At 54.0% G+C, this 27444-nt stretch overlaps 5 protein-coding genes across 5 annotated transcripts; 3 read left to right on the top strand and 2 right to left on the bottom strand.

Annotated features, from left to right (window-relative positions):
• The first annotated feature begins 8894 nt into the window (after window positions 1–8894).
• On the top strand, window positions 8895–9801 carry GGS23DRAFT_546555 (uncharacterized protein). The gene has a single exon (XM_051515045.1). It carries the CDS (start codon window positions 8912–8914, stop codon window positions 9227–9229), a length of 318 nt encoding a protein of 105 aa, XP_051377368.1. The 5' UTR covers window positions 8895–8911; the 3' UTR covers window positions 9230–9801.
• Window positions 9802–14280: 4479 nt separating this feature from the next.
• GGS23DRAFT_602364 (fungal-specific transcription factor domain-containing protein) lies at window positions 14281–17055 on the top strand (the record flags this gene model as incomplete). The annotated part of the gene is made up of 2 exons (XM_051519317.1): window positions 14281–14770; window positions 14837–17055. The coding sequence occupies 2 exons, from the start codon at window positions 14281–14283 to the stop codon at window positions 17053–17055; spliced, it is 2709 nt and encodes a 902-aa protein (XP_051377367.1).
• A 3396-nt stretch (window positions 17056–20451) lies between these two features.
• On the bottom strand, window positions 20452–21591 carry GGS23DRAFT_42756 (uncharacterized protein). The gene is made up of 2 exons (XM_051513822.1): window positions 21473–21591; window positions 20452–21001 (listed from the first exon to the last, which is right to left on the bottom strand). Exons 1-2 carry the CDS (start codon window positions 21484–21486, stop codon window positions 20800–20802), a joined length of 216 nt encoding a protein of 71 aa, XP_051377366.1. The 5' UTR covers window positions 21487–21591; the 3' UTR covers window positions 20452–20799.
• Window positions 21592–22574: 983 nt separating this feature from the next.
• On the bottom strand, window positions 22575–23951 carry GGS23DRAFT_546544 (orotate phosphoribosyltransferase). Its single transcript, XM_051515044.1, has one exon. It carries the CDS (start codon window positions 23764–23766, stop codon window positions 23089–23091), a length of 678 nt encoding a protein of 225 aa, XP_051377365.1. The 5' UTR covers window positions 23767–23951; the 3' UTR covers window positions 22575–23088.
• A 128-nt stretch (window positions 23952–24079) lies between these two features.
• On the top strand, window positions 24080–27105 carry GGS23DRAFT_546542 (nucleolar GTP-binding protein). Its single transcript, XM_051515043.1, has 4 exons — window positions 24080–24385; window positions 24439–24970; window positions 25085–26348; window positions 26445–27105. The coding sequence occupies exons 1-4, from the start codon at window positions 24256–24258 to the stop codon at window positions 26484–26486; spliced, it is 1968 nt and encodes a 655-aa protein (XP_051377364.1). The 5' UTR covers window positions 24080–24255; the 3' UTR covers window positions 26487–27105.
• The last annotated feature ends 339 nt before the right edge of the window (window positions 27106–27444 follow it).

Below are 27444 nucleotides of genomic sequence, written 5' to 3'. Positions count from 1 at the left end.
TTGTTTACGGGCTTCTATTTGGCGTCCAGACGGTGGTTTCGAGGGCTTCGCAAGCTGCAAACCACCGGTACGCAATGGGAGGTACGTGAGGCCTATACAGAAGCTAGGTACGTAATCCTCCACCGACTTCTACAAGACCCAAGAGCTCGTCGGTCGGATGGATTCCGGCGCAATTCGCGAGTGCGGCTTTCCTATTTTGTGGAACCGAGCTTGCCCCGGAAGGCCGTTCGATGAATCCCCTCGTTCAGTAAAGCGGAGAAGAGCCTGTTTCCCAGAGCCGCTTCACTTCTCTTGATATCAGTGAGATATTAGGATGAGTGCACACTTATACACCACGAAAATTGCTATAAAACTTAAGGCCAGCCACTGCGTTCGAATACCGAGAATCACTTATACCGTTTCCGTATATTGTCAGAAGAGACTACTTTAACGGCCTGCTCGTAATTGTCGCCGGATCTGGACGGGCCTAATCCGCCGGTGCAATAGTCTCGAGCAACATGACTCGAGCAAACCCCGGGATATTCGGGATCGACTCCCAGCCACGCTGGCAGGGCGTCAGCCTACCTACCTCCTCTTACGCTGACGCCCAAGCTACTTCGGATTATAGTGTGTACCAACGAATGCCTATGTCTCGCATGATTCTCCAAGTGTGCTGTGGCAAAGGGCGATTCCGGGAACTGGGGCTCAGTTGGTAGGAGTAAGAGGAGGAGGATACATAGCCGCGACTAGAAATCCTCTTTAAGGCATATAGCCTATCAAGGTGTGGCCATCTATATATACCTACGCCTCGGCTTAGCGTGGAAATGCTGTGTTAAAGTAATCCATTTTTTCTAACACGCAACTATTGACCTAAAAATGTGCGGACAAATTCCAGCTTGGAGTTTTTACAGGTTCTCGATGTTTGGAAGGGGAGGGAAGGGCGGTAAAGAAAAAAAAAAAAAGGTCCTACTAGGCTGGTGCAAATATCGTGAACTTCGTCATCGACGAATAGGTTGGAGCTGTCACTAAGTCGTTGGTTGTCTCCGCGTTCAGCGTGTGCATAACTTAATGCATATTACCGTATTACCGCAGCCATCCCGGTTGGGACTCGGTTGATACAAGGCCTATCAGAATCGCAGGTCGCAAGATCTTCGCCTGTCGTCCCCTGCGGATTTCCATTACCGGCAAATCCGCCCGGTTTTTTTCTTTCTTCAGGGTTCGAGACAACCATCCCCGAGCAAGCTCATGAGACCTTAGGGCGAAACCAGCCGATGCTGCCTTGCTGTCGCAACTGGTGTAACCGTCCACGTTAAGGGCCAGTCAGCGACGGGGGCCATGCGTGCAGCGCCTGATGTCTATTCTCCCTGCGTGTTATATTAGGTAATGGGCACTCTTGCCCAAGCGGCAGGAGGATGGGATCTTGCGCAGCATATTCGACCGCGAGAGGACGGCGAGCTAGCATCTGAATCCTGCCCTATGAATAATAATGAGCAACGTCACTCCCGCCCGGCATGGCTCGAAACCTAACCAGCGTGTGCGCCCCTCGGCCAGCGCGTGATCCCGCAACTTTATATATGAATCATCGTCGAAGCTAGCTGTGGGGGGAGAAAACCACTGCTGGGTGGCATAGTGCGGATATGCACGTACATAGACGGCGACGGGGTTGTACACGTTATTCGTCGTGGTTCGTGCCAGCCGTGCTCTCTCTCTGTCACCCGGGAGGTTTGGCCGTGTCTAGACTCTGTAACCGCGCCGCTCGGGCTGCGCGGAGAAAGGTAGGGAGACGATCTGCCAAATATCTACCCGTGTCTGTTTCGAGCGTTCGGCCGTGTTCTTGTCGCGAAGGGGAGCTTGGGGAGGGGGGGGCAAGGGGGTTGGGATCTACCTAGTCTTTCTGTGTTTGGAGATCAGGATAGGATGCGCCGTTCGAGCTGGGAGGAATTGCAGGCGCAACAGCGACGGAATCGGCATTTGAAATATTTTCAACCTTTAAATACGATTGCCTACCGCATGTGCGTATGGGATTTATTGGGAGACGATGCATAGTGGTGCGGTGTTGAAAACAACAAGACTGGTGGGGAGAGGAAAGGATCCGGATATGGGAGGATGTGATAGGCCTAGGGGTGGTTCACTTCGGTCCAAGCTCGGCCAGGGCGAGCAGGCGATGATGCAAGAATCATGTTGCTGATATACCAGGAGGTATGTATACATTGTACGTACATTGTACTCTGCCTTTACCTCTACCCAGGTAGCCACTTGACCGCCAAATCGACGACAGGGAAAAGACCGCCGAGAATAGAAAGTCGGCCCATAGACGGCCTAAACCAGATCGGGCAGTATTTACGTAGGCTATGTATTAGGAGGCAACTCCGACATCTAGCACTGGCTTAACTCGGATAACTGCAATAAAAAATCCGCGGAAGGGAACAGCCTATAGCCTAAGCACCCCGACCACATTTAGGTACATGCCGCGTCTCATGCGCATCTGGGAAGCCGCGGTAGGTACGCACCCAGTTCTACCGCGCCAGGCAGGCGCCCAGGCACAAACCTACCCAGGCACGTACCTAGGTAGGCATCCACATATCTCCTACCCACCTCTCCTAGAGGTATGTGTACCTACTTGCCTCCCTACCTCTAAGGAGGTACACAATAGTAGACATTAACCAGCAAGCGTGAGGTTCTCATATTGGGGTGTACTACTACCTGCATACACCAAGGGTACAGATGTACATTAAGTCTTCGCAGGTGGACACCGGGCCAGGTTCTCGACCCATTGCGTGTAAGTCCCTTATGTACGATGAGGTAGGAGACGTAGGTAGGAGGTAGGTACCTAGGTAGGTAGGTATGCCAGCCACCGTACCACCTACCTACTCATAGTAGGTACCTGTTGAGTACGTGTCTGACAAGGTAGGTATGTACACAGATACAGGTAGGTACCTAGGAGATAGAGGTAGGGAGGTACATATGAGTACAGGTAGAGAGAGAGGCATAGCGTCGTATCCACACGGAGAGCAATGCGCGTTGTGGCCGGGCAGGCAGTGCCCATGATGGCGACGGTTCAAGCGAGAACCGCACGAACCGCACATATCGTTCGGCAACCTGCGCGCCTCCCCTCGCTCGCTCGTCGCGCGTCGTGGCCGGCAGGCCAGCCGGAAAGAGATGACTAATTAATCCGATGCAACAGTTGGAGTCTCTGCAGCCTTGGGAGCCGTTCGGGCTGCGCGGAGGTCTCGAACGCCACATGAAAATTTTCAAACGGGCATTTTCGTCGATTTTGCCTCGGGTTGGACCGCGTGATGGCTGGACCGAGAGAAGACGGGTGTTGCTGAAGCTCTCACGGCCCGTCGCAAGATTTTCGGGAGGTTCCCCCTCCTGCGGCAGGACGCTCCCGGTGGATACATGTACCCGATGCCGGCAGGGGCCCACCCTAGCTAGTATATCTGTACAGGGATCGTTGCTGGGCGCCACCCCATGATCGGTGGAAGGTTGAGACGAAAGTCAGACTGAAATTGAACGAGACCGCTCATACGTTCGGTAGCGCATCGTCTCGTCGGAAGAGGCATGTGTAGGTACTTACGTAAGTACGTACGTACCTATTGGTGAGAGACATCAGATATCCCCCAGGTCGATGTGTACCTAGGTATACCACCTACACATATAGAGGAGGTAGGGTTACTTAAGGCGGGCAATAGAGGTTAAAGGTGCCTGCCCAGGTAGCTACCTCCTGCTGCTCGCATGCATCGATAGGGACTTACTTAGGTACCTACCTAGGTACCTATATGCTAATACCTCTTATTTGCATGCCATGTACCTATAGATGTGTACCCGATCCCCCCAACCTGACCTGCCTCTATACATACATACATACATACATACATACATACATACATACATACATACACACATACACACATACACACCACACACACACACACACACACACACATACACATACATACCTACATACCTATTTTACATCCTCTACTCCTCCTCTTCGCTCGAGGCCGAGGCCAACGCCGTAGCAGACATATGTAGGTAGGTATGTAGACTCCCTCCCATCCGTCCCATGCCGTGCTATCCCTCCATCCACCCAATCCCATCCTAGCCCAGTCTGGTCCATTCATCTCATCCTGTCCAGGTTCGGGATGCAGTGATGTCCAAACCCACGAATGATCGGCTGACATCGAGGGCCATCTGCCGTACGGATCTGCACTCGGACGCTACGCTCTCGAGACAATCATTTCCCAACTCTTATTTCCCCTCAGGCGCGGCATGGTGCCGGTGCACGCGGAGCGTCGGGTGCTTCGGCCAGTTTCAAGGCGTGGCTCGTTTGCTACGATAGCATTCGCTTCCAGGTCCAACGCGGGTGCCAGTCCGCGGCCGACGAGGTTCGTATTTATCCATCGAGTACAGGAATGAATGGCTACCGAGATGTAGGTGCGAGACTACACGCGTGCTCAATGTGCCCGCCGTCCGCGAACCGGAGTCTCTGCGAACTAGAGTGCTGTTCATGCCGCAGAGGGCGTGGGGACGGCATCAGCGCTGGACCGGACACGAGAGAGAGAGCCATTTATAGCATCAGATTGTCTCGCAGGTAGGCGGTGTAGACAAGTATTATGCAGCAATAGTGTCGGACCGACGAGAGGCTGCGACGCAGGCAGTTCTACTGATTAGCAGGTTAGCAGGTCGGCTACCTAACGTACGTACGTACCTACATACACGATAGTTACATTACACCTGTCGTGTAGGTAGGAGGTATGTAGATACCGCAGGCTGACGGGTAGAGAGACATAGGGCTCTGCATACTTGCTTGTTAGCCCGCTTGCTGGCTGGCCGACCTCCCACGAGATGCGAACTTGTAGGATCTCCTCTCGGCCACCCATCCCTGTTCCGCAAATCGTCAAACTCCCCCACGATCCTGCACTACTGTACGGCAGGTTTTCCAAATTTGGTTGCCAAGGCGAGAAGGGCTTTGCTCTGTGTCCTCACGAAGTTAGAATGGATAGAGAGAAACCCGGTCCGCGGGAGAGAGAGGCACAAATAAAAACTGCCAAGCAGTACCGGAGTTCTCTCGCCGTATACACCAGACGCCAGGCTATATTTTGTCCGCACGGATACATGTTCCCTGCCGTCGTAGCTGCCAGCGCCACCTCCATTGCACGTTGAATATACACGTACTTACGCCGGACCAGGTACCGGTTCGTTCCTTGTCATCGCGTCAGTACGTTCTGGTTCTTGGCAACTAACTCGCAATGGGTAGGTTATCTTTTGCTTACCTGACCTTTCCCGACCACGTCTGACCTTACTGGACCTTACCTACCGACGAACGACGCCAGATGGCAGAACGCCACGCGGCGGGTGGGACTCCCGCTGTCTTGGTGGAGGAGGCATCTCTCGCAAGATACGTCGTCCCGGTCGTGGCCCCCGGGTCTTTTTTTTCTTTTTCTTTTTTGCACATGGTAGGCAACGCGTATGTGCTTGAGCCGTGTCCCCTCTCCCCGCTCCCCCCCCGTCGTCTCCCCCGGCTTCTACCTGGGGCATTTTCAAACCCTCGTGGTCATAGCCCCCGTTGTCGAGGATGTCCGTGGAAGGTCTGGAGACACTCTTGTTCTATTTAAATTGGAGCAGGGCGGTTACACAAGCTGGGGCCTGCGGAGGTGTGCCGTCTGTACTTATTTGCAAGAACTCCGGACCATGTCGCGCATATCCAGATCTGCCCACCTTGGAAGGCTGAGGCTGAAGGTGTCCACCCTGCGTCGCACAAAACCCGCGGCAACGGTTAACGGAGGATGTGGTGGATGTGATTATGGGGCAAGTCCTAGCGATTACTTCTTAGGATCGACTCCATGGTCCCCAACTACGACATCAGAATCCCACAATCTCCACTCCCCTAGGCTTCGGTATGGATGTGGCGTGTACATACATACAGCCGTCGAGTCCTTACCATCCACTCTGGGACCAGTGTTAGCCGATCGCCTATCTTCCGAGTTGCGGCCCTCGGAACACGACGGCGTGGACGACGAAGAGCGCTAAAACCCCGTGCGATCCAGGGGTTCCCCCCTCTCTCCTTTTTAAAAAATACTTTTTTTTTTCCCCCAAAAGGGCCAAGCAAGCCTAACGGAAATTTCATTCACGAATCTGCAATTCGACATCGACGTGGCCCTCAGAGAAGAGCAATTTTCCTACTGGGGAGTGAGATGCCAATGTGGTAAGCCTAAACGAAACCGAGCCAGGGGCGGAGAAAGCCTCCTAACGACTGATGGCTCGGTGGCGGTCCGGTGGAAGCGTGTTGTTTGTCCCACTGCCTATTGTCAAACTGCATTCCGTCCTTTTTAATTGTCAGACAGTGATCCGGAGGCAACCTAGAACCCGGGTCGGAAAATGCCCACGTACCTACATACAAACATGAGGACCTTTCGTAAGTCATCCTAACCCCGACTAGGCCAGATTTCCCTCGGGGTTTACGTAGTTGCTGCGAGTGAAGCTAGCACCTGTAACAACGGCCAGCCAGTATCTGATACGGCCGTGATCTCAGCGTGTCACCCATAAGGTGTCATCCCTCTTAATATCGAGCACGAGCAAGAATTGCCGGCTGCCTTGGCGAAGCTAGGGGCTTCACTCTAGGGCAAACGAGGAAAGCCGTGTGTTGGTCGAGTATTCTTAGACTCGTTTTGCTGACTCGTAGGTCTGCCATGGCTACCACTAGCGTTGGGGACGTGTTTTCGTTTCTTGAGTCGGTATCGTAACGTACATACGTACCACCTGATACGATTTTTATATAGCTCTTGACCAACAAGTACGCAATAAGGGGGTAGGATAGGGCTATTATTCCTTGTCAATAAGTATCAGAGGTCGTCGTAACAGTTTCCTCAGCGCTGTCCGTGATAATCCGTCCCCCCCCTAGACCATAGACCGTCATATATGGCTCTAGCCACTCTCCGTGGTCGTAAACAAAGCTCGTCGCAACACGCCATCGATCCACGCTAGCTCTCACACTTATACACGTGAGATCCCAGTCCCGCGTGAGTGACACCGAGAGAGAAAAAACCGGGAGAGAGGACTCCACCGATCGGTTATCCTAGCGTTCGGTAATAGAAGAACAACACGGCCTACGTAGGAATCGTGTTTCTAATTCTTAATCCATTCTGAACATTTCTCGCGTACTTCTTTAACGAGAAATCGAGCCAGGACGATTTCCTTTTAGCGCTCTTGACGCACTCAAAAGTCGAGAGTAGGGGTAGGAAGCTTACCAAATAAGAGGTAGGTTATAATAATAATAATACCGCTGCGCTGTACACGGCACGATCCTCCTTTCGGGTAGAGACAGACAGACATCTTACCGACAAGTTGAAACCACCAGTTGGAATTTTGCAGTACGTGACACGACGATGCGCAGAAACGACAACACCGACGACTACGACCGGGCCGTGTTTCCCAGCACCTCGATCTCATCGACGAAGCCCATCCCTAGACGACGCCGTACGGACGTCTGCCACGCACCGCAGGGACCGAGCAGAGCGAAAGTCGGCGTGCTATAGGTAAAATCGTGGTTACTGCACGTCTCATGCATCGTCCTGTATCGACGCAATCATGCATTACAGCTTTTGAAGCCCAACTCCCTGGGCAGCTCCGCTTGATTCACACATACCTACATAATATACACATCTGTGCGCACAGCCATACATAGCTCCCTACATCGCTTCCACACAAGCCGGCCGAGTCGCGCAGCGCGGATATGGTAACCCGCTTGGCCTACGTGGGAAGCGGACTCGCTCGCAGCAGCAGCAGCAGCAGCAGCAGCAGCACGCAGGCATGAAGAAGGCAGGAATTGATACACGTAGGTAAATCGGAGAGGCGTTTCCTGGGCCACGACTTAGTTTTGGCCTGTCTCGCCCCTGCATGTATGTACGTAGGCATGTGTGCATACGTATTGTGTTCATGCGTGAACGAGGGAGTCCCCTCTCCCTGTCCCTCTCTGTCTGTCTGTCTGTTTCTCTGTTTCTCTCTCTCTTTTCTTTTTTTTTTTTTTCCTTTTCTCCCTCTCTCTATTATTCCCCTTGGCGGGAGGCCAAGGATCGTCTGCGAAAGTGCGGCAGCAACGGGGAAAAGCTCACGTAGGGTTATCACGGGATAGGTCAGTCGGTCGTACGTGCGATTGGCTGTTCCCGCCTACGACTGCGAGACGGATCGTCCAATAGCCAGCAACAACTAGGTGCATGATGCCAACAAATCGCTACATAGCTAAACGCATTGACGGCCTCTGCTGAGGTTGGCGGCCAATTGGGGTATCTGATATACATAGCGCGCAGGCACTTGAATTGCGATAATTCACATCATCGTATGATTGTCGAGAACGGCAGCAGGTAGGGAAGCTGTCGCAGGCTTGCAGCCGACCATCAAGTGACCAGAGACGCGATGGGAGCGAGGGCGAAGGGAGCTGCCGGAACCAACCGTCCTGTTTCCCACGGAGGTTGCATGGCTTGCGCGCATCGGGTGGGATTGCGATCAAAGCACCTGTTCAGGTCTCGATATGTATGCATGGGATTCTGTCTCTGCGGCGCGTGTGCGTTCGTACAGATGTAGGTGTGTAGGTATACGATGGCATACGGACTGACAACCAAGCGATGTGTTCTGCCTGTCCATCACGGAAGCTGTTGCTGCTACGGTAGTAACGCAGATCAGTGGTGGTTCGCGCTCCCATGGTTCGGGGTTCGCGGGTCGGTGGCAGCGAGGAGATAATGGCCGGCCCTGGTTCTCAGGCCAGACGGAGGACGACAGGGAAAACTGGCCGGAGGGCAAATCAAGATGCCTGTCGACATGCCTACCTAACCTTACCTACCTGACGAACTGCTACCTGCCTACATATACCTACCCTACATACCTACATCAGGAAGCATCTTAAAACCTAGAGAGGGAGAGAGAGTGTGTGCGTATGTGTGGGTGTGTGTGCGCATGTGTGTGGGTGTGGAAATACCTAGCACGCTCATTGTCCTATCCGCCTACCTACCCGCCTACGTCTACACCAACCCGTAACCTCGATCTTACATATACATACACCTTGCACATACACCTTACGCATACACCTTACACATACTCATACACATACTCATACTTATACTCATACTCATATTCATACACACGCCTCCTCTTACATAGGTACCTACCTATACATATACATCCATACCTAGGTACACCTACATACATACGTGCACTCCTAACTTACATGCCTTATACAGAGGTACCTACCTAGGTACCTACCTTAGGTACCTACTTTCCTCTGCGTTAGGCACCTACCTACCCCTAACAGAGGTAGGTAGGTAGGTAGGTAGGTAGGTAGGTACCTAAGGTAGGAGGAGGTAGCTAGGCATGTTCCGGTGCTCTACCCGTGTCACCGTGGGCTAGAACACGGCATTGCATCGCCTAACATACCTGGATACTTTACCTTTCCTCTGGTATCCAACTAAAGGGAGACGGCCACGTTTTCTCTGCTCCGACAACCTAGTAGTGCTAGATACCCCCCTGCCTACATACGCCCGTCCACACAGCACTCGACTACCTCCTAACCTACACCATACAGGTATATACCTACTACATATGTATGCATGTATATCCCTATATAAATTACCTGTACAGATTCAGATAGCATTCGCATACGCATACGCATTCGCATTCGCATACGCATACATATGTTTATCTATATAGGTATATGTATATACCTATGCATACCTACGTCTCTATACCCAAGGCAATATATCCATGTATACAGGTAGCAAACAGGACGATCGCGTTGTGCGACAGTCTGTCCTCAACACGAAGAGAGCCCATCCCCTTTGCGTCCCCTCGTCCGGCTCGTAGGCAGAGACGATCGGAGCGCGTGCTAGGTGCGGTGTTGGCTTAGGGCGGCGATGAGAAGGGGGCCCTATGAGAGCCGATATGCGTCCTGGCTGGGAAAGGGGGCTAATTGGCCGGGTGTGCAAATCCGTATCGCATGGGCGAGGACACGAGGGAGCGTCCGTCACCGTCGCCGCCGTCGCCGTCACGGGTCGACGATACAGGCTGCGAGCTGGGTCGCGAGCGAGGGGAGCCGACCCGACGAAGGGCGCGTGCCCTAGCACACGCCCCTCCTCCTACCTGCTTGCAGACAATACGTCGGGGCACTCTACTACGTCGACCTACATACATTCATACATTCATACATACAGACAGACATACAGACAGACCCCAACCTCCCTGCCCTCCCTACCTGCCTCTACCTGCCTAACCTACCTATCTACATACCCAGACAAGACCATTCCGTAGAAGAGGCAAGGTGTGCATATACATACAGTACAGGTAGCCACGCATACACATACACATACGGTACAGGTAGCCACGCATACCACCTACACATACAGTACAGGTAGCCACACATACACATATACACACGGTACAGGTAGCCACACATACACGTATGTATACATGCACATAGGTAGGAGCCGTACCTAGGAGAGGTTAGGTACCTAAGGTAGGGGATGCGTGTACGTGCGATGCCTCTCTGCAACGCGTTGCACCAGCATTTTGCATGTACCTAGGTACGGAGGACATCTACCTGGGTACCTCCTAGACACATACAAGGTAGGAAGGAGGTTAGGTTAGGTCGGGTTAGGCTACCTCCAGAAGCAATGTACATGCTTCTACCGGGTACCTCCCGGTCGTACACGTCGAGCAATTGGAACATGGCATAATACCCAAGCCGGAAAGGTGGAGGAAGAAGAGGAGGAGTCGGGCGGTGGAAGAAGTGTAGAAGCAGTGGAGGTAGGAGGTAGAAGGCAGATCGAAAAGAGAACGAGAGAGGGAGAGGGAGAGGGAGAGAGCGCAACGCGCGCGGTGGAGAGCAGAGAGAGAGGTACCCGACCTATCAGGGCGGAGGGGGTTCCGCGTGTACGTACAATACGTCAGGTAAGGTATCCGTGCAGGCCAGGCAGGCCAACACCGTCGAGGTATCTAAACCTGGCCCGTCTCCTACGTAGCCACGGTGGACCGGCCGGCCGTGCCTACACCCACCTCCACTGCTAGTATAGTACATGGTAGGCATGGCTGCAGGACGAGCCCTGTCCGGGTGTATGTAGTGTGTATGTGGTATGTATGTACATGCTGCCATACCCACCCAGTCTCTGCAACCTCACATCTGCTGCTGCGTCCGCCAGGGGATCGTGTAAGTGTGTTCCTGCTGTTCCTGCCTATCCAAGTGCAGCCCAGCAACGCCAGCCAGCGCCCGCTGCCGCCAGCAGCACGCGGTGATTGGCATCGTCGTCCGCGTTATGGGTGCGCAGCGCCGCCCTCGATTCGCCTGCTCGCTCGCAGGGTCCGTGGCTGCGCAGCCGGGCGGCCCGACTAGCCCGATATGGCAGTATCGCCCTGGCCATACCGCCGTGCTCGGCCTAAGCGATTGCGGTCTATCTGCATACGGCCCTGGTCCGCCCCCTTTGCTGAATAACCCCAATTGCTGTCCATTGTACATGTACATTGCTCGTCGCCTGCCTGCCCTGACTCCTGGCGTCGAGGTCTCGACTCGCGATTCAACGATATTGATGAAATGATTTGGTCGACGACTTTCACTCTCGTCTCTCTTCTCCCCTCTCTCTACCTCCTGCTCTCCTGAACTTGTATTTACCTACTTTCCGACCTCGCTTTCATAAGAAAACTCGACCATCTACTCCCCCCCCCCTTTCCCTCTCCTTTATTACCCCCCTCTCCCGTTTCCCTCTCTCACTCCGTTCCTCTCTCTCTATCTCTCTCTCTCTTTTCCGTATCCCTCTACCCGGCCATTGTGTTTTCCAGTCTAGTCTTCGTTGAGCAGTTTTCTTTTTAGCCCGGTAGCGGTAGCTTCACCGTTGCACGAGAATTCCCGGGAATCACCGCGGCTGCTGATCCTGTTGACCGCTGACCGCTTACGAGAAGGAAGCTGGGGAGCCGAGAAGGGGAAACCAAAAATAATAATAATCCCTAGACCTGTCGAGCGATTCGTGTCCACGTGCGGGACCTCTGAGAGGGGCGAGACGATTCTGGGTTTGGAAACTATCTGGTGGATCTCTCAACGCGAACGTGAGTATCTCTCTTCCTCCTCTCTCTCTCTCTCTGTGGTGTCTATCTCTCGGTCTAAGTGGCGCGTGAGCGAGTAAGTGAGAGTTATGTATGCGTGTTATGTGTGCGTGTGTGTGTTTGTACCCTTCCCCCCCCCCTCTCCTTTCCAGCTACATTGGTTTTTTTTTTTTTTTTTTTCGATTTAGTTTCCTCGACGCGTCCTTACGGTGACAAGCACATCCCCCCCTTCCCGAGAAAAAAAAAGAAGAAAACTGAATGCATCATATAAAAACACATAAGAAAATTCCTGCAGAAGTTGCCACGGCTCAGCAAACATTACTGTCTGGTAGCAGAGACAACTTCCTTGAACCGTACAAAAACGGTGTAAGCTTCAGGTACCCTTGTCTTGCCCCCCCCTCCCGAACCCAGGTGTTCCATCCAAGTCCCATCAAGTCTTACCTTGCCCTGCTACATTCAACCACGCCTTTTTTTTTCCCTTTTTTATATTTTACCTATTTTATCCTATATTTCCCCGTTTCCCATATATATCCTCTTTTTTTTTCTTTCTCTTTTCCGCACCAGGCCCCGAATCTAAACCTGCCAACATATACACCCGCGCACCGCCCATCCTCCATACACCTTATACATATAACCTATGTAGACAACACACACACACGCACACACGCATCCACATTCTCTTCCTCCTCTCCTACGCAGCCGTACACACAGCCTATACGCACACATACACGCACGCGCGCGCATGCACCCATATACACACCCGCCCACTTTCATTTGACTTGCATTCTACCTGCAGCAGCGGGCTCGACGAGCTACCGTCATCCCCCCATCATCAGCACATCCACTCGCCCGCTGCCAATTCACCACACCCACCCACCGCTGATTACACGGTTCTTTTCGGCATTCCATACCCACCCGTTTCCCCTTCGAGGCGCGCATGTACCTGCTGGTACCGGGAACTGGTACAACTACCAGATTCGACAAAACAAAACACGACGCACCACCAGCAACAAGGTGGTTCTCTTTTTTTCTGACAAGGGACTAGGTACAACGGTGTGGACGGGACTTGGCCCGACTGAGCTTAGTCGCAGGCGAGCCCAGCATCAGGAACGAGCAGAAATTTATTTGGCACGGGACCCTGTTGACGAGAAGGGGCGGAACAGGAGGAAAAAAGAGAATCGGGTTTGGTTGCAGTAATAAGAAGGCCACCACCACACCTCCTCTGACCTCGAGGAACGTGGACCCGAATTCTCCACTTTACAACATTTGGATCCCATCCGTCCCATCTCGCTGCTGCTGGGTTTTTAGAGCCTCACGAACTACCGTCCACCTGCTCCATTCAATCCCCAATTCTACCCCAAAAACAACCTCTCTTCCCCTCATCGTCGATTAAACCGTCACCTTATCACCGTCCTCGCTATCTTTTTAAATTTTTTTTTTATTGTCGTATCGCTACTATCGCTTTCTTTTACTTTTCCCGCGCAATTCACCTCCAGCAACAATCGACGACCCGTCGTCGCGTCGCTACCCTGCAAGACCCTGCTTCGACCTGCTACCCGCACTGGCGCCGACATTGAATCTCTCGGGTTGGGTACTGGGCGCGGAGGAATCGTTAGAGCCATTGAATTGTCGGGTATCGGGGTTCGCACTTCCGCCATTCACCGCGGAGTAGAACAATAAAAGGGGCAAAGAGGATAAAAACAATAAAATTCTACACGCGCCACCACCCACCATCCCCAGACAACGCAACCCCCCAAAACACCAGATCTACCCACACAAACGCCCGTGTTCGTCCCGTCGGCTCAACCACATCACCGTCACGCCTTCCGGGTTGCGCATATCGGACTTCGTCCAGATACCCGAAGAAAGAAGCAGAGCAGAGGAGGCCAAGAGAAGGGACAATTGCAGCAGAGCGTGTGCCGAGATTGCTTGATTCTAGCAATCGTGGCCTCACCTGCCATTGTCGCCTCGTCATTCTTTCCACTGGACATGGACAGTGGCCATCCGAACCAAAACCCATATTCGTCTAACATAGGCACATCCGGGGCGTCGTATCCCTCGCCGGCTGCAATCTCCCCCAACCAGTTGCAGCACGCGTCTATCCAGCACACTTTGCCGCCTCTGCAGCATAACGCCTCTGCTATGCAATCCATCTACGGGAGCCATCCCCACACGCCGAGGACGCCAGGCACTCCGAACGCCCCCCAGCCTCCCAACAACATGAGCCAGTACCCGCCGCGGAATCCGGGCCCCGGTCGCGCCTCGTACGGAATGATGCCCAACCAGTATCAGCCGACCCAGCAGGGCTATCCCACCTCTCCCTCGATGATGCCGCAGACGTCTGTCGCGGCCTCGCACCCCCAGCCGATCGCGCCGGCCCCCGCGGTGGCGCGCCCTCCGGTCCTGCGGCCGATGCCTGCCGGCGGCGTCATGCCGCAGACGGGCCTGCCCTCTCCGTACGGCGGGAGCCCGATGATGCCTCATCAGCAGTCTCTTCTGCAGGACAACGAGCAGCCGACCCACGTGGTCGGGTCCCAGGGACGGCGCGGCATCCTTCCCAGCGCTCCGGGAAGGCCCGCGGCCCCCACGGGCAGCGGTGCATCGAAGAACACGGTCATCCCGCAGAAGGATGCAGACGGGAAATTCCCCTGTCCCCACTGCACCAAGACCTATCTCCACGCGAAGCACCTAAAACGCCACCTTCTCCGCCGTAAGTGCCCTGGATCCACCGCGGCCCCGCACTCCTCCTCCCCCCACTAACTCAGATGGTAACTAGACACGGGCGACCGTCCATACATGTGCGTGTTGTGCCGCGATACGTTTTCGCGAAGTGACATCCTCAAGCGTCACTTTCAAAAATGCTCCATTCGACGAGGAAACCCCACCGGGGTGAGCCATCTGTCTCATCCCCAAGCACACGTTAAGAAGCAGCAGCAGAATGCTCAGAAGGCTAACGAGGGTGACATGGGTCATATGAACGGCATGGCTAACATGCCAGGTGATAATGTCGTCCACCCCTTCGGTATGGTCCAGATCCAAGATGGTATGGGAAACATGGCCAACGATCAGAACCAGCTTTCTAGATCCAGCAGCATGAGCCGGATGGACGATGGCGGCAACCGGGATCGGAGAAGCATGACCGGCGGCTACAACGGTGACGTGTCCAACTCGATGTCCTCCAACATCAACCCCCAGTTGGCCAACTTCAACATGCCTACCAGCCAGAACGGCATGCCGATGTATGGAGCTTCGGGCTCGAACCAACAATCTGGCCTTGACTGGTCTCAGATGTTTCCACAGTCCGGTGCGCACAATGCCTACGTCACTCAGTTCGCTCCTAATATTGGACAGAATCAGACCGCAGTCAAAACCGAGCCTAGCCTTACCGCTTCCGAGAGAACAGACGGCCTGCCAGGCGTGGCCCCGAACGACCTGAACCAACGATCGCTCTTCTTCTCCCACCGGGACCCCCAGCTCCCTCCGCAAGACCCCTATCCGCAGCTCTTCTCCCAGATCTATAGCTTCTTTTACCCCTCCGGCACGGCGTCCCCCCCTCAGACAATCCTCGTCAACGACTTCTTCTCCCCTGCCAACATCCGCGACTTCCTAGAGTCGTATACCCATTTCCACGTTCATTTCCCCTTCCTGCACATCCCCACCTTTCGCATAATGGAAGCTTACACTGGTCTCATCGCCTCCATGTGCTGCGTCGGCGCCTGCTATTCTAGCCGCGCCTCGCCTTCGAGCGTTCGGGAAGCCATGAATTTCTTAAAGATAGCTCTCGAGCGCGACTGTAATCTGTTTGCTAAGCGCGGCGTACAGCCTCCAGCCTCCAAGATGGGCAGCGGAAGGGACAAGAGAGACATCGAGAGGCTGCAAGCCCTCATCCTGATGTCGATACTGTTTACCTGGAACGGCACTCCCATCCAGCGCGAGACCGCCAGGAGACTATTTCCCATCGTGGCGGATATCGCCAGAAGGTTTGATTTACTGCAGGTCAGAAATGACGCGTCTCTGTATAGCATCTTCCACCAGCCTACCATATCATTGGAGGACCTGAACCCCGGGCAATTCAACTGGACGGCGTGGGTCGAGCAGGAAATCCGCATCCGACTCATGCACATGGTATATCTCGTCGACGTCGCGCGCACGTTGTACTTTAATTCTGACCCCCTATTTGACGGTTTCGAGATCCGTGTTCCTCTCCCCGCCGACGACGCCGCTTGGGAAGCGGAGTCCTCGTTCGACTGCGCGCAGGCTCTGAATCTGTACGGACCCGAAGCCGCGAGAGCCAAGAATCCGGACGGCTCCCAGCGCAGCAAGCAACCAGAGCTTAACCTGAGTTTGACGGCATTATTCCACGCGTCCTACCAAATACACCCGGGCAGCACAAATTTGTACGGTAAATTTATACTTATCCACGCCGTCCTGGCGCAGATTCGGAGCGCGCAGATTGGCGGCCGCTTAGCTGCACTCGAAGGAGTCTCGACGCCGCTCTCTCAGAATGACTGGATCATCTCGAATAACTCGGACGCGGGAACGGCCAGCAACAGCGCTAACGGTACGCCGGTTGCCGGGTTATCGGCCCAGACGTACAAGTCTCTGTGCACGGCCCTCGACAAGTTCAAGTCGTACTGGGATATGGATATGGCTATTCAGTTCCCGCCGTCGGTCTCGAATCCCCGTCGGTACGGTTTCTGTCGAGATGGGATCCATTTTTTCTGGCTCGCGAAATGGATGCTGAAGAATACGCAGCCTGCGGATCTGCAGACGCCGCCGGATCACCGGTTCAGACAGGTCATTCAGCTGCTCAGGTCCGTCAAGGCCTGGGTCATGTCGGACGGAGTGTCTCGAGGAGAGGAGCTCGGGTCGGTTAGCGAAATCGGCGACGACTATGGTGTTAGCAATCTCACGGTGGACATGTCTCAATTATTTAAACGTCTCCCATCAATGGCGGAATCCCCGGGCATGCGCGCCATCAAAACGGAAATTTGAGTAAGGCGACAAGACAACTTCTTAATCGACTAAAGGACCCATTTATATTTCTCCCTCCCCCCACCCAAAAAATCTGGCATATGCGGCGTTCTCTTGTTTTTGTCCCCTCCCTCCCGGTCTCTCTCGCATCCCTCCCCACGAAAAAAAAAGTTTCGATTCTTCTTCCTCTGCATCGGATCGGGATGATGGCGGCAATTCTGTGCATTTTCCGGGGTTGGCTCGCAACACACTTAACTAGACTGGCTGTGGCGTCTGCATTTAGACTCGACGATTAGATTCCGGCCGGCATTCAAAAGGCAGGCAGGCTTTGCAAAACTCCGCTTGGGAGGTGATGATGATGTTCACGTCTACACTGACCGGTAAACAAGTTATGGAGGTGGTCTCGTTTCTCTCTCGTGGCACGCATTATTTCATAGAGGAGGAGGAGCATTGAGCAAAGAAGGTGTGGCGGTCGGGGGCGGACTCATTGCATCACCACTTTTTTTTTTTCCCTCTTCTCTTTTCACTTCTCTCACCTGTCGCGTTTTGTCTTTGTTTCTATTTCCTTTTCTACTCCAGGGACGAGAGTGAATGTGAGAGAGAGAGAGAGAGAGAGAGAGAAACGTGTCACAGGGACGAGATAGATAAATCAGACCAGTAAAGTATATGATCCCACTACTTGTGTGTGTGTATGTGTGTGAATTCAGTCTGTAGATGAAGCTCCGGAGATCAGTAAAAGGGGGTACATATAGAGTACTTGGAATGGAGCCAGCATATCGACATGTCCGAATTTCCTATTCCGGCCGAGTTTGTTACCCCCGGCCGTCCCCCCCCCTCCCCTCCCTTCCATACTACGGCGTGACATTCGGATTCGTAACATCGCGTGACGTCGCGGCGTTCGCGCTCGCATTGGCTGGGGAAAAGACGCCGGACCACTCGGGATTCGACGCGGGGTCTCTTCTCTCTCTTCATCGTTTCGGCCTGTAGCACATTCACATGTCCGCTACGGCGGGCGCGCGCGCGCGCGTGTGTGGGAGCGAGAGGGTTACACAATGCTTCCACACGGCGCGGCGCGGCGCGGCACGGCATGTGCTCTGCTGTCCTGCGGTACGGCAGCAGTAGGTAACGTTGGTGTTGAATCTTGTCGCGTCCGGCTCCTCCGCCGGTCTGGCAGGTGCTTTCTCTCTCCCTTTCTCTCTCTCTCTCCAGATCAGTAGGTTCACTTAATGGAGGATAAGTTCGATTCCTAACAGCGCTACCCGGTAGTAGTCGTCGTTATTTAGCCCATCTTCTCCCTCCCTCTCTCTGCCCCCCTCTGCCTCTCTCTCGCTCTCCTGCGGAATCTACGTACCCTTTTTTTAGGGGGGCAGGGGGGCGAGAGGGGGTGTGTCAAGTTTCACGTCCCGGGACCCGGAAATGACAGGTCGGATCGCCGGCGCTGTCCTGGTGTTTTTATTATCTATCGCCTTGTGGCAGAGAGAAGAGGGGGGGGGGAGAGAGAGAGAGAGAAGGCGCCGCGCCGCGCGCGTGTCGGCGGAGCTGGGGTGGAGTCGCCGCCGCCCCTTTTGGGGAAGAAGCAAAAAAGAAGCGCGGAATGGCGCGGCTGGACGTTGACCGGTTGTCTACGTTATGTATGTGTGCGAGTGTATTCGTGAGCCGGCTAGCAGCTACACTTAGGCACCTATCTATCTATCTAGCCGTCTAGCTATCGAAACCGGCGTAGCTGTTCCCGGACCGCGATCCCCGTACACCGCGAGAGAAGGAGGGAGCGGTGACCGGTGGGTTGGGGGAGGTTTTTTTTTTTTGGCGGACTACCTTCCTAGCAGCACCGATACGTGGGTAACACGTGTATATGTATACCACCTGCACGCGTGCGCGAGCGATACGCGTAGGGCGTGCCGGAGAGTGGCCAATGGTGCGGGCGGAGAGAGGACTGAGGGTTCGGGTTCGCTGGGAGAGGGGGGAGAGGACAACCCAACGGCAACGCAGATGTAAGGAAAGGAAGAACGAGGGTCCACCCACGCCGAGGAAACAAAGCCGGGACCGAGCTGTCTTGCTCCGCCTCACGTCCGGCCTAGTCGAAGAGGGCGTCGGCTTGTGTGTGCGTGGATTCTCCCCACCCGGGCCGGAAGGGGGGAGAAGGGGGAGGGGGGAGGGGGACTGCATACACGTCGTCCTATACTGCAGAGGTATCCCGCGTCAGTGTCGAGGACGTATTAAGCGAAGGTACTAGCGACCTCGTAATCTCTATGCTAAGCAGGCGTTTGCGTTTACGTATCTGCCTGTCCGTCTGTGTAAGTGTGTCGTCTGTGTGTGCGCGTGTGAATGTGTACGATGATGTGACGACAAGTTAGGGGACGTTGTTTTTTTCCGGAGGGTCTACGGGAGAGGGCCATTGCGTTCGCCTCATATTTTGGAGACGTAACCCTTTTTTTTTCGCTATCGGCTATTCATTATTTTTATGTCAACGCCGGATAGTTTATTATTGTTCGTCTTCTTCCCGAATTTTTATTGCTCGTATTTTCTCGAGCTTAATTCTTTTTTTATTGATCGTTTTTTCTCCAATATTTCTTTTCTTCGTCTGGCTTCTGGACCTCGAGTATTTCATATTTTGTATCGGTACTTCGCTGCCGAGCTCGCCATACGCCAACTGCACCTAGTAGTGTAGAAGTTGTGTATGTCGGTAGATGGCTGTTTACTCTGGCTGGCTGGCTGACAGGGAGGCTGGGGGGACCCTGGGCCAGACCGGATCAGATTAGCCTAGCTAGCTAGCTAGCATTGTTGTCGTTGCCGCTGTCGACGTCGTTTGTTGTTATTATTGATGCTACTGCTGTTCCTTCATGTTTGGCAAGAGACGACACTCGAGCCACGTTACTAACACAGCACAACATCGATGCTTGCTTCATGCTCGTTGTGCCGTATTAGTTAGCTAGTCGACATGATCCTGCGTCTGCTTTACCTAACATAACCTGACTTACCTGCCTACATGTGATCCGTGCTTGGGAATACCGACCCCCTTCTAGTGCTGATCGATCAGATTCGGGCAGCTCGTTTCAATTTTCTCGGTTCCCGGCGCGAGAGAGCGTGTGTGACAGGACGATGACAACGCTTGAAGACGTGGAGACACCTCGTCGCAGCTCGTCCTAGCCACCCCCCCCCCCCCCCCTGCCCGTTCGTCCATGTGATGGTGACGATGAGAAAGCGAGATCTCCCTGTTTTTTTTTTTTTTTGCCACGAATGTGCCCTGCGAGGCCGCTCGACTTGGCTTGGCACCGTCGTGGCTACGTGCCGAATCGAGTAGACACGGCTCGAGACAAGTCATCACCACTCATCCCTATTCAGATCTTCCGTCTCCACGAGCACGTCAGGTACAAACCACCCCCTGGCGCTTAGCTGGCAGCGTGTACAGTATGTGGGAGTATGGTTGGTACCTTGGACAGGGTCTATCTGTCTATGTCTGCGTCTGCGTAAGTCCGTCCATACATACAGACGTCTAAACAGGTAGACATCTGTATGCCTGTACGTATGTCTGTACGTACTGCTTTTCCGCCCGCCTGCCTATCTAGCTGGTCCTGTCTGTTCGGGCGGCCAGGTTGGATTTCCGATAGGGCAGGCCCACTAGCAAGCAAGTGCCAGTTGGCGCTCTCTCCGGCTTCCTATTCTCCCTCTTCTCTCTCTCCCTTTCTCCCTCTCTTTCTTTCTCTCTCTCTCTCTGTCTCTGTTCCCTTCCCTACCTCCTCTCGTCTATATCTATCTCTCTGGTTCTCACCGCTGATTATCCTCCCCGTCCCTCTCGACGGTGGTGATACGCGGCAAGATCTTGGAGAGCGCTGCCTTGTCTTCCTCGGTAGGGGCGAGTCCGTAGCGCTCCTCGGCACGGTCAGATAGCTGCAGCCCGATGACGCCCCAGGCCAGTAGGCCTAGGCCGACGCCCAGGCGCATGCGTGGCGATAGATTGCGAAACGACCTTTTTTTTTTTGTCCAGCTTTATTTTAGTACTGTGTTCGCCAACGGCCTCTTTTGCTCGAATCCTCCGATAAGAATTGAAAACTTCAAAACTTTTCTCTAAAAATTCTTCTTTTCCCTTTAGAAAAGGGAAAAAAAAGTTCCCACGGACTTATTTTTAGCAACAGAAGTATAGGTATGTATTCCATCGGTTGGTAATTACATGGCCATCGGAAGGGGGGAAGCGTGGATGTAGCCGTGCCCGATGAGAGATGATTGAGATATATGATATGAACTGCAGATATACATGTATGTAACATGACTGTCAGGGGTATACGTGTGTAGCGTAGGTGTCTAAGACGCTCGTCTAAAAGTTACGGCAAGGGTGGTATCAGGGCAGATAGGTAATATGTGTGTGTGTGTATGTAGGCAGAGGTGTCCGGAGAGTAAAGCGGCAGGGTAACATATGTGGGAGTCGAGCCGGTTTACTTACTGTAACAAGGACATTTTCGTCTTTCCCTCTGTCTTCCCTCAGGTCTCGCTTCCGCGTGCTGCGTAGGATGGATGGATGTGTAGCAGCACGCGGTATATGCCGTAGGTGCCGTATACGCTGTCTTCGGGGTAGCAGGTACGTGGTACGCCGTCTGTATGTAAGCATATGTATGTGCGTATGTGTCGTGTGTGTGTTGGTTGATATGTTCGACACTGTATAATGTTCGACGTGCCGGTACTAACAGCGATACCTACGACGACGACAACGACCGCCAGCACCGTGCGTGTGCGCGTCTGCGACCTCGTACGCAGGTAGATGTGCTCTAATGCCGTCTGCCCTCGGGTATAATGATGATGTACCACGCTTCGGCTGTCAAGTGACCGACGATTGCGTCGCTTGGTCGGGGTGGTTGGGGAGGGAATAATGTCGTGAGTGGGTGAAATGAGCCGAGCTAAGTCTGTAGGTGAGAGGTGAGCAAGGGGGGAAGAGGATGAGGTTCCGATGAGGTAAGCGAGCTAAGTATGTATGTGTGTGGACGGTGTGTGTGGTCTGACGGCGGGCAAGGCGGTGAGGGGGGAAATTGTACATATGTGCATATGCAGCTATGTATTGGGTAGCGATAATATAGCTTGTGTATGTCGATGCATGTAAGAGAGAGAGAGACAGACGGAGAGATCAAAAAAAAATTTTTTTTTTTCGATATATATTAAAAAAGGTGACAGGTATATTTATTTTATTTTATTTTATTTTGTGACTTTTGCGCTTTCAATTCCAGAAATTGCTATTTCCCCTCTTCCTCATCGTTAACTCGATCAGATCGCTAGGTATACACCTACGTATAGGTACCGCTGCCTGAGAAGCGCCGCCTTTGTCACTGATTGCTCGATGCTACCGTTACTCGACTTCGATGAGCAGGTCTGACAGCATGCTATCTGTCATTGTGATTGCGATGAACTGCTCGTAGATGGGGAACCGGACAGGAAAGAAATCGATTGATCGATTGACAAGATATGGTCATGCGACCTTTGGTGTCTTTTCATTCGCCTCGTTCTTCTCTCTGTCTTCGTCGCAGTCTCGTATGCTACATCAAAAATGACGAGTAATTATCACTACTTAAAATCGTTTTATTCGTCCCGCCTATTTATTCATCTAGCGGGTCGGAATAGGCGGAGCTGGCGGAATGGCCAAGCGCCGCTCCTTGTGTACAAAGCCGCATCGGACCTGATTTCGGTATTCATCTACCCAGACATGACTGATGCGTTTAGCCGTGTTGCCACGGGCCTTGGCAGTCCGTATGTATACTCGCCCTAAGGCATAAATAAGGGGCTTAGAGAGGCTCAGGGGGGGCCGAAACCATGTCTTTTTCATACATACATCCGTCCGTCCGCCTTCTCCTACTCGACCGACCCCTGACCTTCGGGAAGCACAACGAACGATGGTTTCCCATTTTCCTTTCCCCTCTCCGGGGGTTTAGCCGAATTCCTTCTCGCTGGTTGCTCCGGCGTCGACGTATCAGGGGACCCAGGAGTCGCACCGTTCCCACTCAATCCTCTCGGATTGTCGAGTTGTACTCCGGTGATTAGCGATCCAGGACCAAAGTCTTCACTCACACAGCCTCAATCGCTGGCCCCGTACTGGGTGCGGTATTCCTCGATATGCTTGATATCGCCATCCGAGATAATCCCCCCCATTCCGTCGATAATGTCGTCGAGTTTGACGATGGAGACGATTGGGATCTGGTACTCCTTCCGCAGCTGGCCGATGGCGCTCGTCTTGCCGTCACCGTCAGGTAGCGTCTCCTGACGGTCGAGGGCGACGACGATGCCCACGACGGTGCCGCCGGCCGCGCGGATCATATCGATGGCCTGGCGCTTGGCCGTGCCTGCGGACACGACATCGTCGATGATGAGAACTCGCTTCCCACGGAGCGGCGACCCGACGATGGTGCCGCCCTCGCCGTGGTCCTTGGCCTCCTTGCGGTCGAAGCTATAGGCGGCGTTGCGGTACTTGGCGCGGTCCATCTTAATCAGCGCGTAGAAGACAGTGGCGGCCAGCGGGATGCCCTTATATGCGGGGCCGAAGATGACGTCGAAGCAGTCGGCCAGTTCGCTAGTGGCGATGGTCTGCGCGTAGGCATCCATGAAAGGCTCGTGGAGCGCGCCGGTGTAGAAATCGCCGGCATTGAAGAAGTAGGGTGATATCCGCTTCGACTTCAACTCGAAGGACCCGAACCGCAGAGCGCCGCCTTCCACCGCCGCGCGGAGGAAGTTCTTCTTGTACTCGGGGAGTGCCATCCTGTCGTGCTAGTATCGACTTACACTATATCGCTCACCGAGTAAAAGCGAGATCTTCCGTAGCTACCTCCGGATGGGATCGGTGGTGTTCATAGATGCGTCCGTCTCACCCAAAAATTAATTTTTTGCCGGACTTCAGTTCGACGGGAAGGTATCATAATTACATAAGCGGTAAGTGATAAGACAGGTATATGTGATGAAAAGATAAGCCACAAGTTACAAGAGCGATAGGTAAGATAAGAGCGAAATGTACCTATCGATAAGAATTTTTATATGCCAAGATTTCGCAGTGTGCGCCCGCTCAACGCCCTCCCTCCGCTTCCTCCACCTCTTTTTCATCAAAAATACCCCTTCAGCCTCGGAAGCAGGAAAAAAAAAGACGAAGGGATTGACAACGCTAACGACACGTCCAACCCCTACAGCTGCCGTTGCATTGGCGTTTCCAATCCTGTCCTGTCGAGTTCGTCGTCACCCTAACTCTCGCCCACGATGAAGACCACTTGGAAGGATATCCCGCCTGTGCCCACGTCGCAGGAGTTTCTCGACATCGTCCTGTCGAGAACCCAGCGACGACTCCCAACCCAGATCCGATCCGGCTTCAAGATAAGCCGAATCAGAGGTCCGTCTCCGTCCGCGACGATGGGAGCCCCGCCCACTAACCTGCCTCTACAGGATTCTATACACGCAAAGTCAAATACACGCAAGAGACCTTCTCGGAGAAGTTCGCGCTGATCCTCGAGAGCTTCCCTCGCCTCCAAGACATCCACCCTTTCCACAAGGATCTCCTAAATACTCTCTACGATGCCGACCACTTTCGCATCGCCCTGGGCCACCTCTCCACCGCCAAGCACCTCATCGAGACCATATCCAGGGATTACGTGCGTCTTCTCAAATACGCCCAGAGCTTGTTCCAATGCAAGCAGCTTAAGAGAGCCGCCCTTGGTCGCATGGCCACCATCACCAAGAAATTAAAAGACCCCCTGCTCTACCTCGACCAAGTCCGCCAGCATCTCGGTCGGCTTCCCTCCATCGATCCTACCACCCGGACCCTGCTCATTTGCGGGTATCCCAATGTCGGGAAGTCGAGTTTCTTGCGCAGCATTACGCGAGCCGACGTCGACGTCCAGCCCTATGCCTTCACCACCAAGAGCTTGTTTGTCGGTCATTTCGACTACAAGTACCTACGCTTTCAGGCAATTGATACGTGAGTTTGCACCGAACCCCCTCCTTCTCCACCCCGGCCCATCTCCGAGAGAGAGAGAGAGTCGACGCAGTATGTGGGTAGGCCCTTTTCCCAGGCAGCTCTGACAGAAAATAGCCCCGGTATCCTGGATCATCCGTTAGAAGAGATGAACACGATCGAGATGCAATCCATCACCGCCATCGCCCATTTAAGATCTGCCATCCTCTACTTTATGGACCTCTCGGAACAGTGCGGCTACTCGGTTACTGCGCAGATGCAACTGTTCAAGAGCATTAAGCCCCTGTTCGCGAACAAGCTAGTGTTCATCGTCATAAACAAGATAGACATCCTTAGGCCCGAGGAGCTGGATGAGAAGACGAGCGGCGAACTTCAGGCGCTGGTGTCTTCGGGCGAGGTAGAATTGCTCCAGCTCTCCTGCAATACTCAGGAGGGCGTGCAGGAAGTGAAGAATGCGGCTTGCGAGCGGCTCCTCGCCGACAGAGTTGCCCAGAAACTGAAGGCCGGCACGTCCAACAGCGGCGGCATCGGAGGCAGGTTAGCCGATGTAATGACCAGGATCCACGTTGCGCAGCCCATGGGCGGAGTGGTGCGAGAGGCGTTTATTCCCGAAGTCGTGAAGACCCTGAGGAAATACGATAAGGAGGACCCCGAGCGGCGCAAATTGGCCCGCGATATCGAGGCCGAGAACGGCGGTGCCGGTGTGTACAACGTCGACCTGAAGGCCGATTACATTCTCGCGAACCCCGAATGGAAGCACGACAGGATACCCGAGATCTTCGACGGCAAGAATGTGTACGATTACATCGATCCCGACATCGACGCCAAACTACAGGCTCTGGAGGAGGAGGAGGAGCGCCTCGAGGCCGAGGGCTACTACGACTCGGACGAGGAAATCGACGATGCGGAGGAAGCGGACATCCGGATGAAGGCGGAGCTTATCCGAGAGAAGCAGGCGCTTATCCGCAACGAGTCAAGAATGCGCAGGGTCAAGAACCGCGCGGTGCTGCCGCGCAAGGCCGTCAGGCGACCGTTATCGCAGCTCGAGGATGCGCTCGACGAGATGGGTGTCGACACACACGACCTTCACCTTAGGGCGAGGGCGCAGTCGTTGGCCCGTGGGCGCTCCCTGACCAGGAGCCGCGTCGGCACCGAGGACGGGAGTGCGATGGACGTGGACCAGACGCCGAGGGAGCGGCTGCGATCGAAGAGCCGGGCGAGGAGCCAGCCGGCGACGAATCGGCGCGAGGACGGCGTCCAGGACGAGGTGACGAGGTCCAAGGCGGAGAGGCAGGCCAAGCTGAGCCAGCGGAAGATGAACCGGATGGCCCGGCAGGGCGAAGCGGACCGACACATCGGCGCCACTCTGCCAAAGCACTTGGTGAGTTTCCCGAGTCTTTTTTTTTTTTGTCCTCCCACTCCTTCTTGAAAAGAGCCAGTGCGGCTTCTCGTACTAACCACGGTTATATGCATATAGTTCGCGGGCAAGCGGACGCTAGGAAAGACGTCCCATCGTTAAGAAGAAGAGGATATTATGCATGCGTGTTTGTTTCTTCTTCGGCTACCGTATACCCACGTGATAGGATTCCCTCGACGACGGCATGGGGCGTGGGCTATCAACCTAGTCGCTATCTCATTACCTTGGCTTTTTTATTCGGCGTTGGGGCGGAGGAAAGAAGGAGGGGCGTGCGGATGGAGAAAGGGGGGCTATCATGGTCGACGACAAGCTGGCTGGCGAGTCTTGATGCACCTGCGGAGCTCGAGGACAAGACAGAATATGAATGGATAGACCAAATTTACGTGAAGATGATGAATTGTCCGTTCCTAGCCTCCTATACGTTACAATAATGGCCTATGAACACTGCGTGAGAGCTACAATTAGGTAGGTTTAATAGGCAGCCATACACCTGCTTCTAGCCACGCTCGATACAGGACGACGATGCCTTCGAATACATATAGGTGTAGTACTAGACTTGGTCCCCTCGTCCAACCAACCGTCTCCTCTCCTGCCTGCCTGCTTACATACCCGTCTTCCCGAGCCCCTATCCCTATTCCCGCCCCTGGAGCGATATACTTACCTCTTAGCCGTACCTCTCCTTTCTCTTTCTCCCTCTTCCTTTCCCTCTTCTCCTTCTTCCTCTCCTTCCCCTTTTCCTTTCCTTCTCCCTGTCCCTCTCCCCCCTCTTCCCCCCCCCTAACCCACGTAGCCGAGCTTACCTCGCCTCAACCTAACCTACGCGAAGGGGCCCCTATAAGCTACGCCCGTACAAACCCCCCACCCTTTCCTTTTTTATCTCGCTCTCCTCCCCGGCCCCCGTGTTACCGTCACTTCTGCTGCGCACTGCCGCGGCCGAGTTTACCGCTCGCTTATTGCCGGCGGCGCTGGGCGCTCCAGCAGGTCCTACCGGTTACACGTACTTACCACAAACCCCGTCCCCCCCCCCCCCCCTTTCCCGCTGCCATACGGTATGTCGGAA

The sequence above is a fragment of the Durotheca rogersii genome (assembly GCF_024521655.1).
Source record: "Durotheca rogersii strain YMJ 92031201 chromosome Unknown GGS23scaffold_1, whole genome shotgun sequence".
Classification (NCBI taxonomy): Eukaryota; Fungi; Ascomycota; class Sordariomycetes; order Xylariales; family Xylariaceae; genus Durotheca; species Durotheca rogersii.
This window is presented reverse-complemented; position numbering and strand designations above follow the sequence as displayed.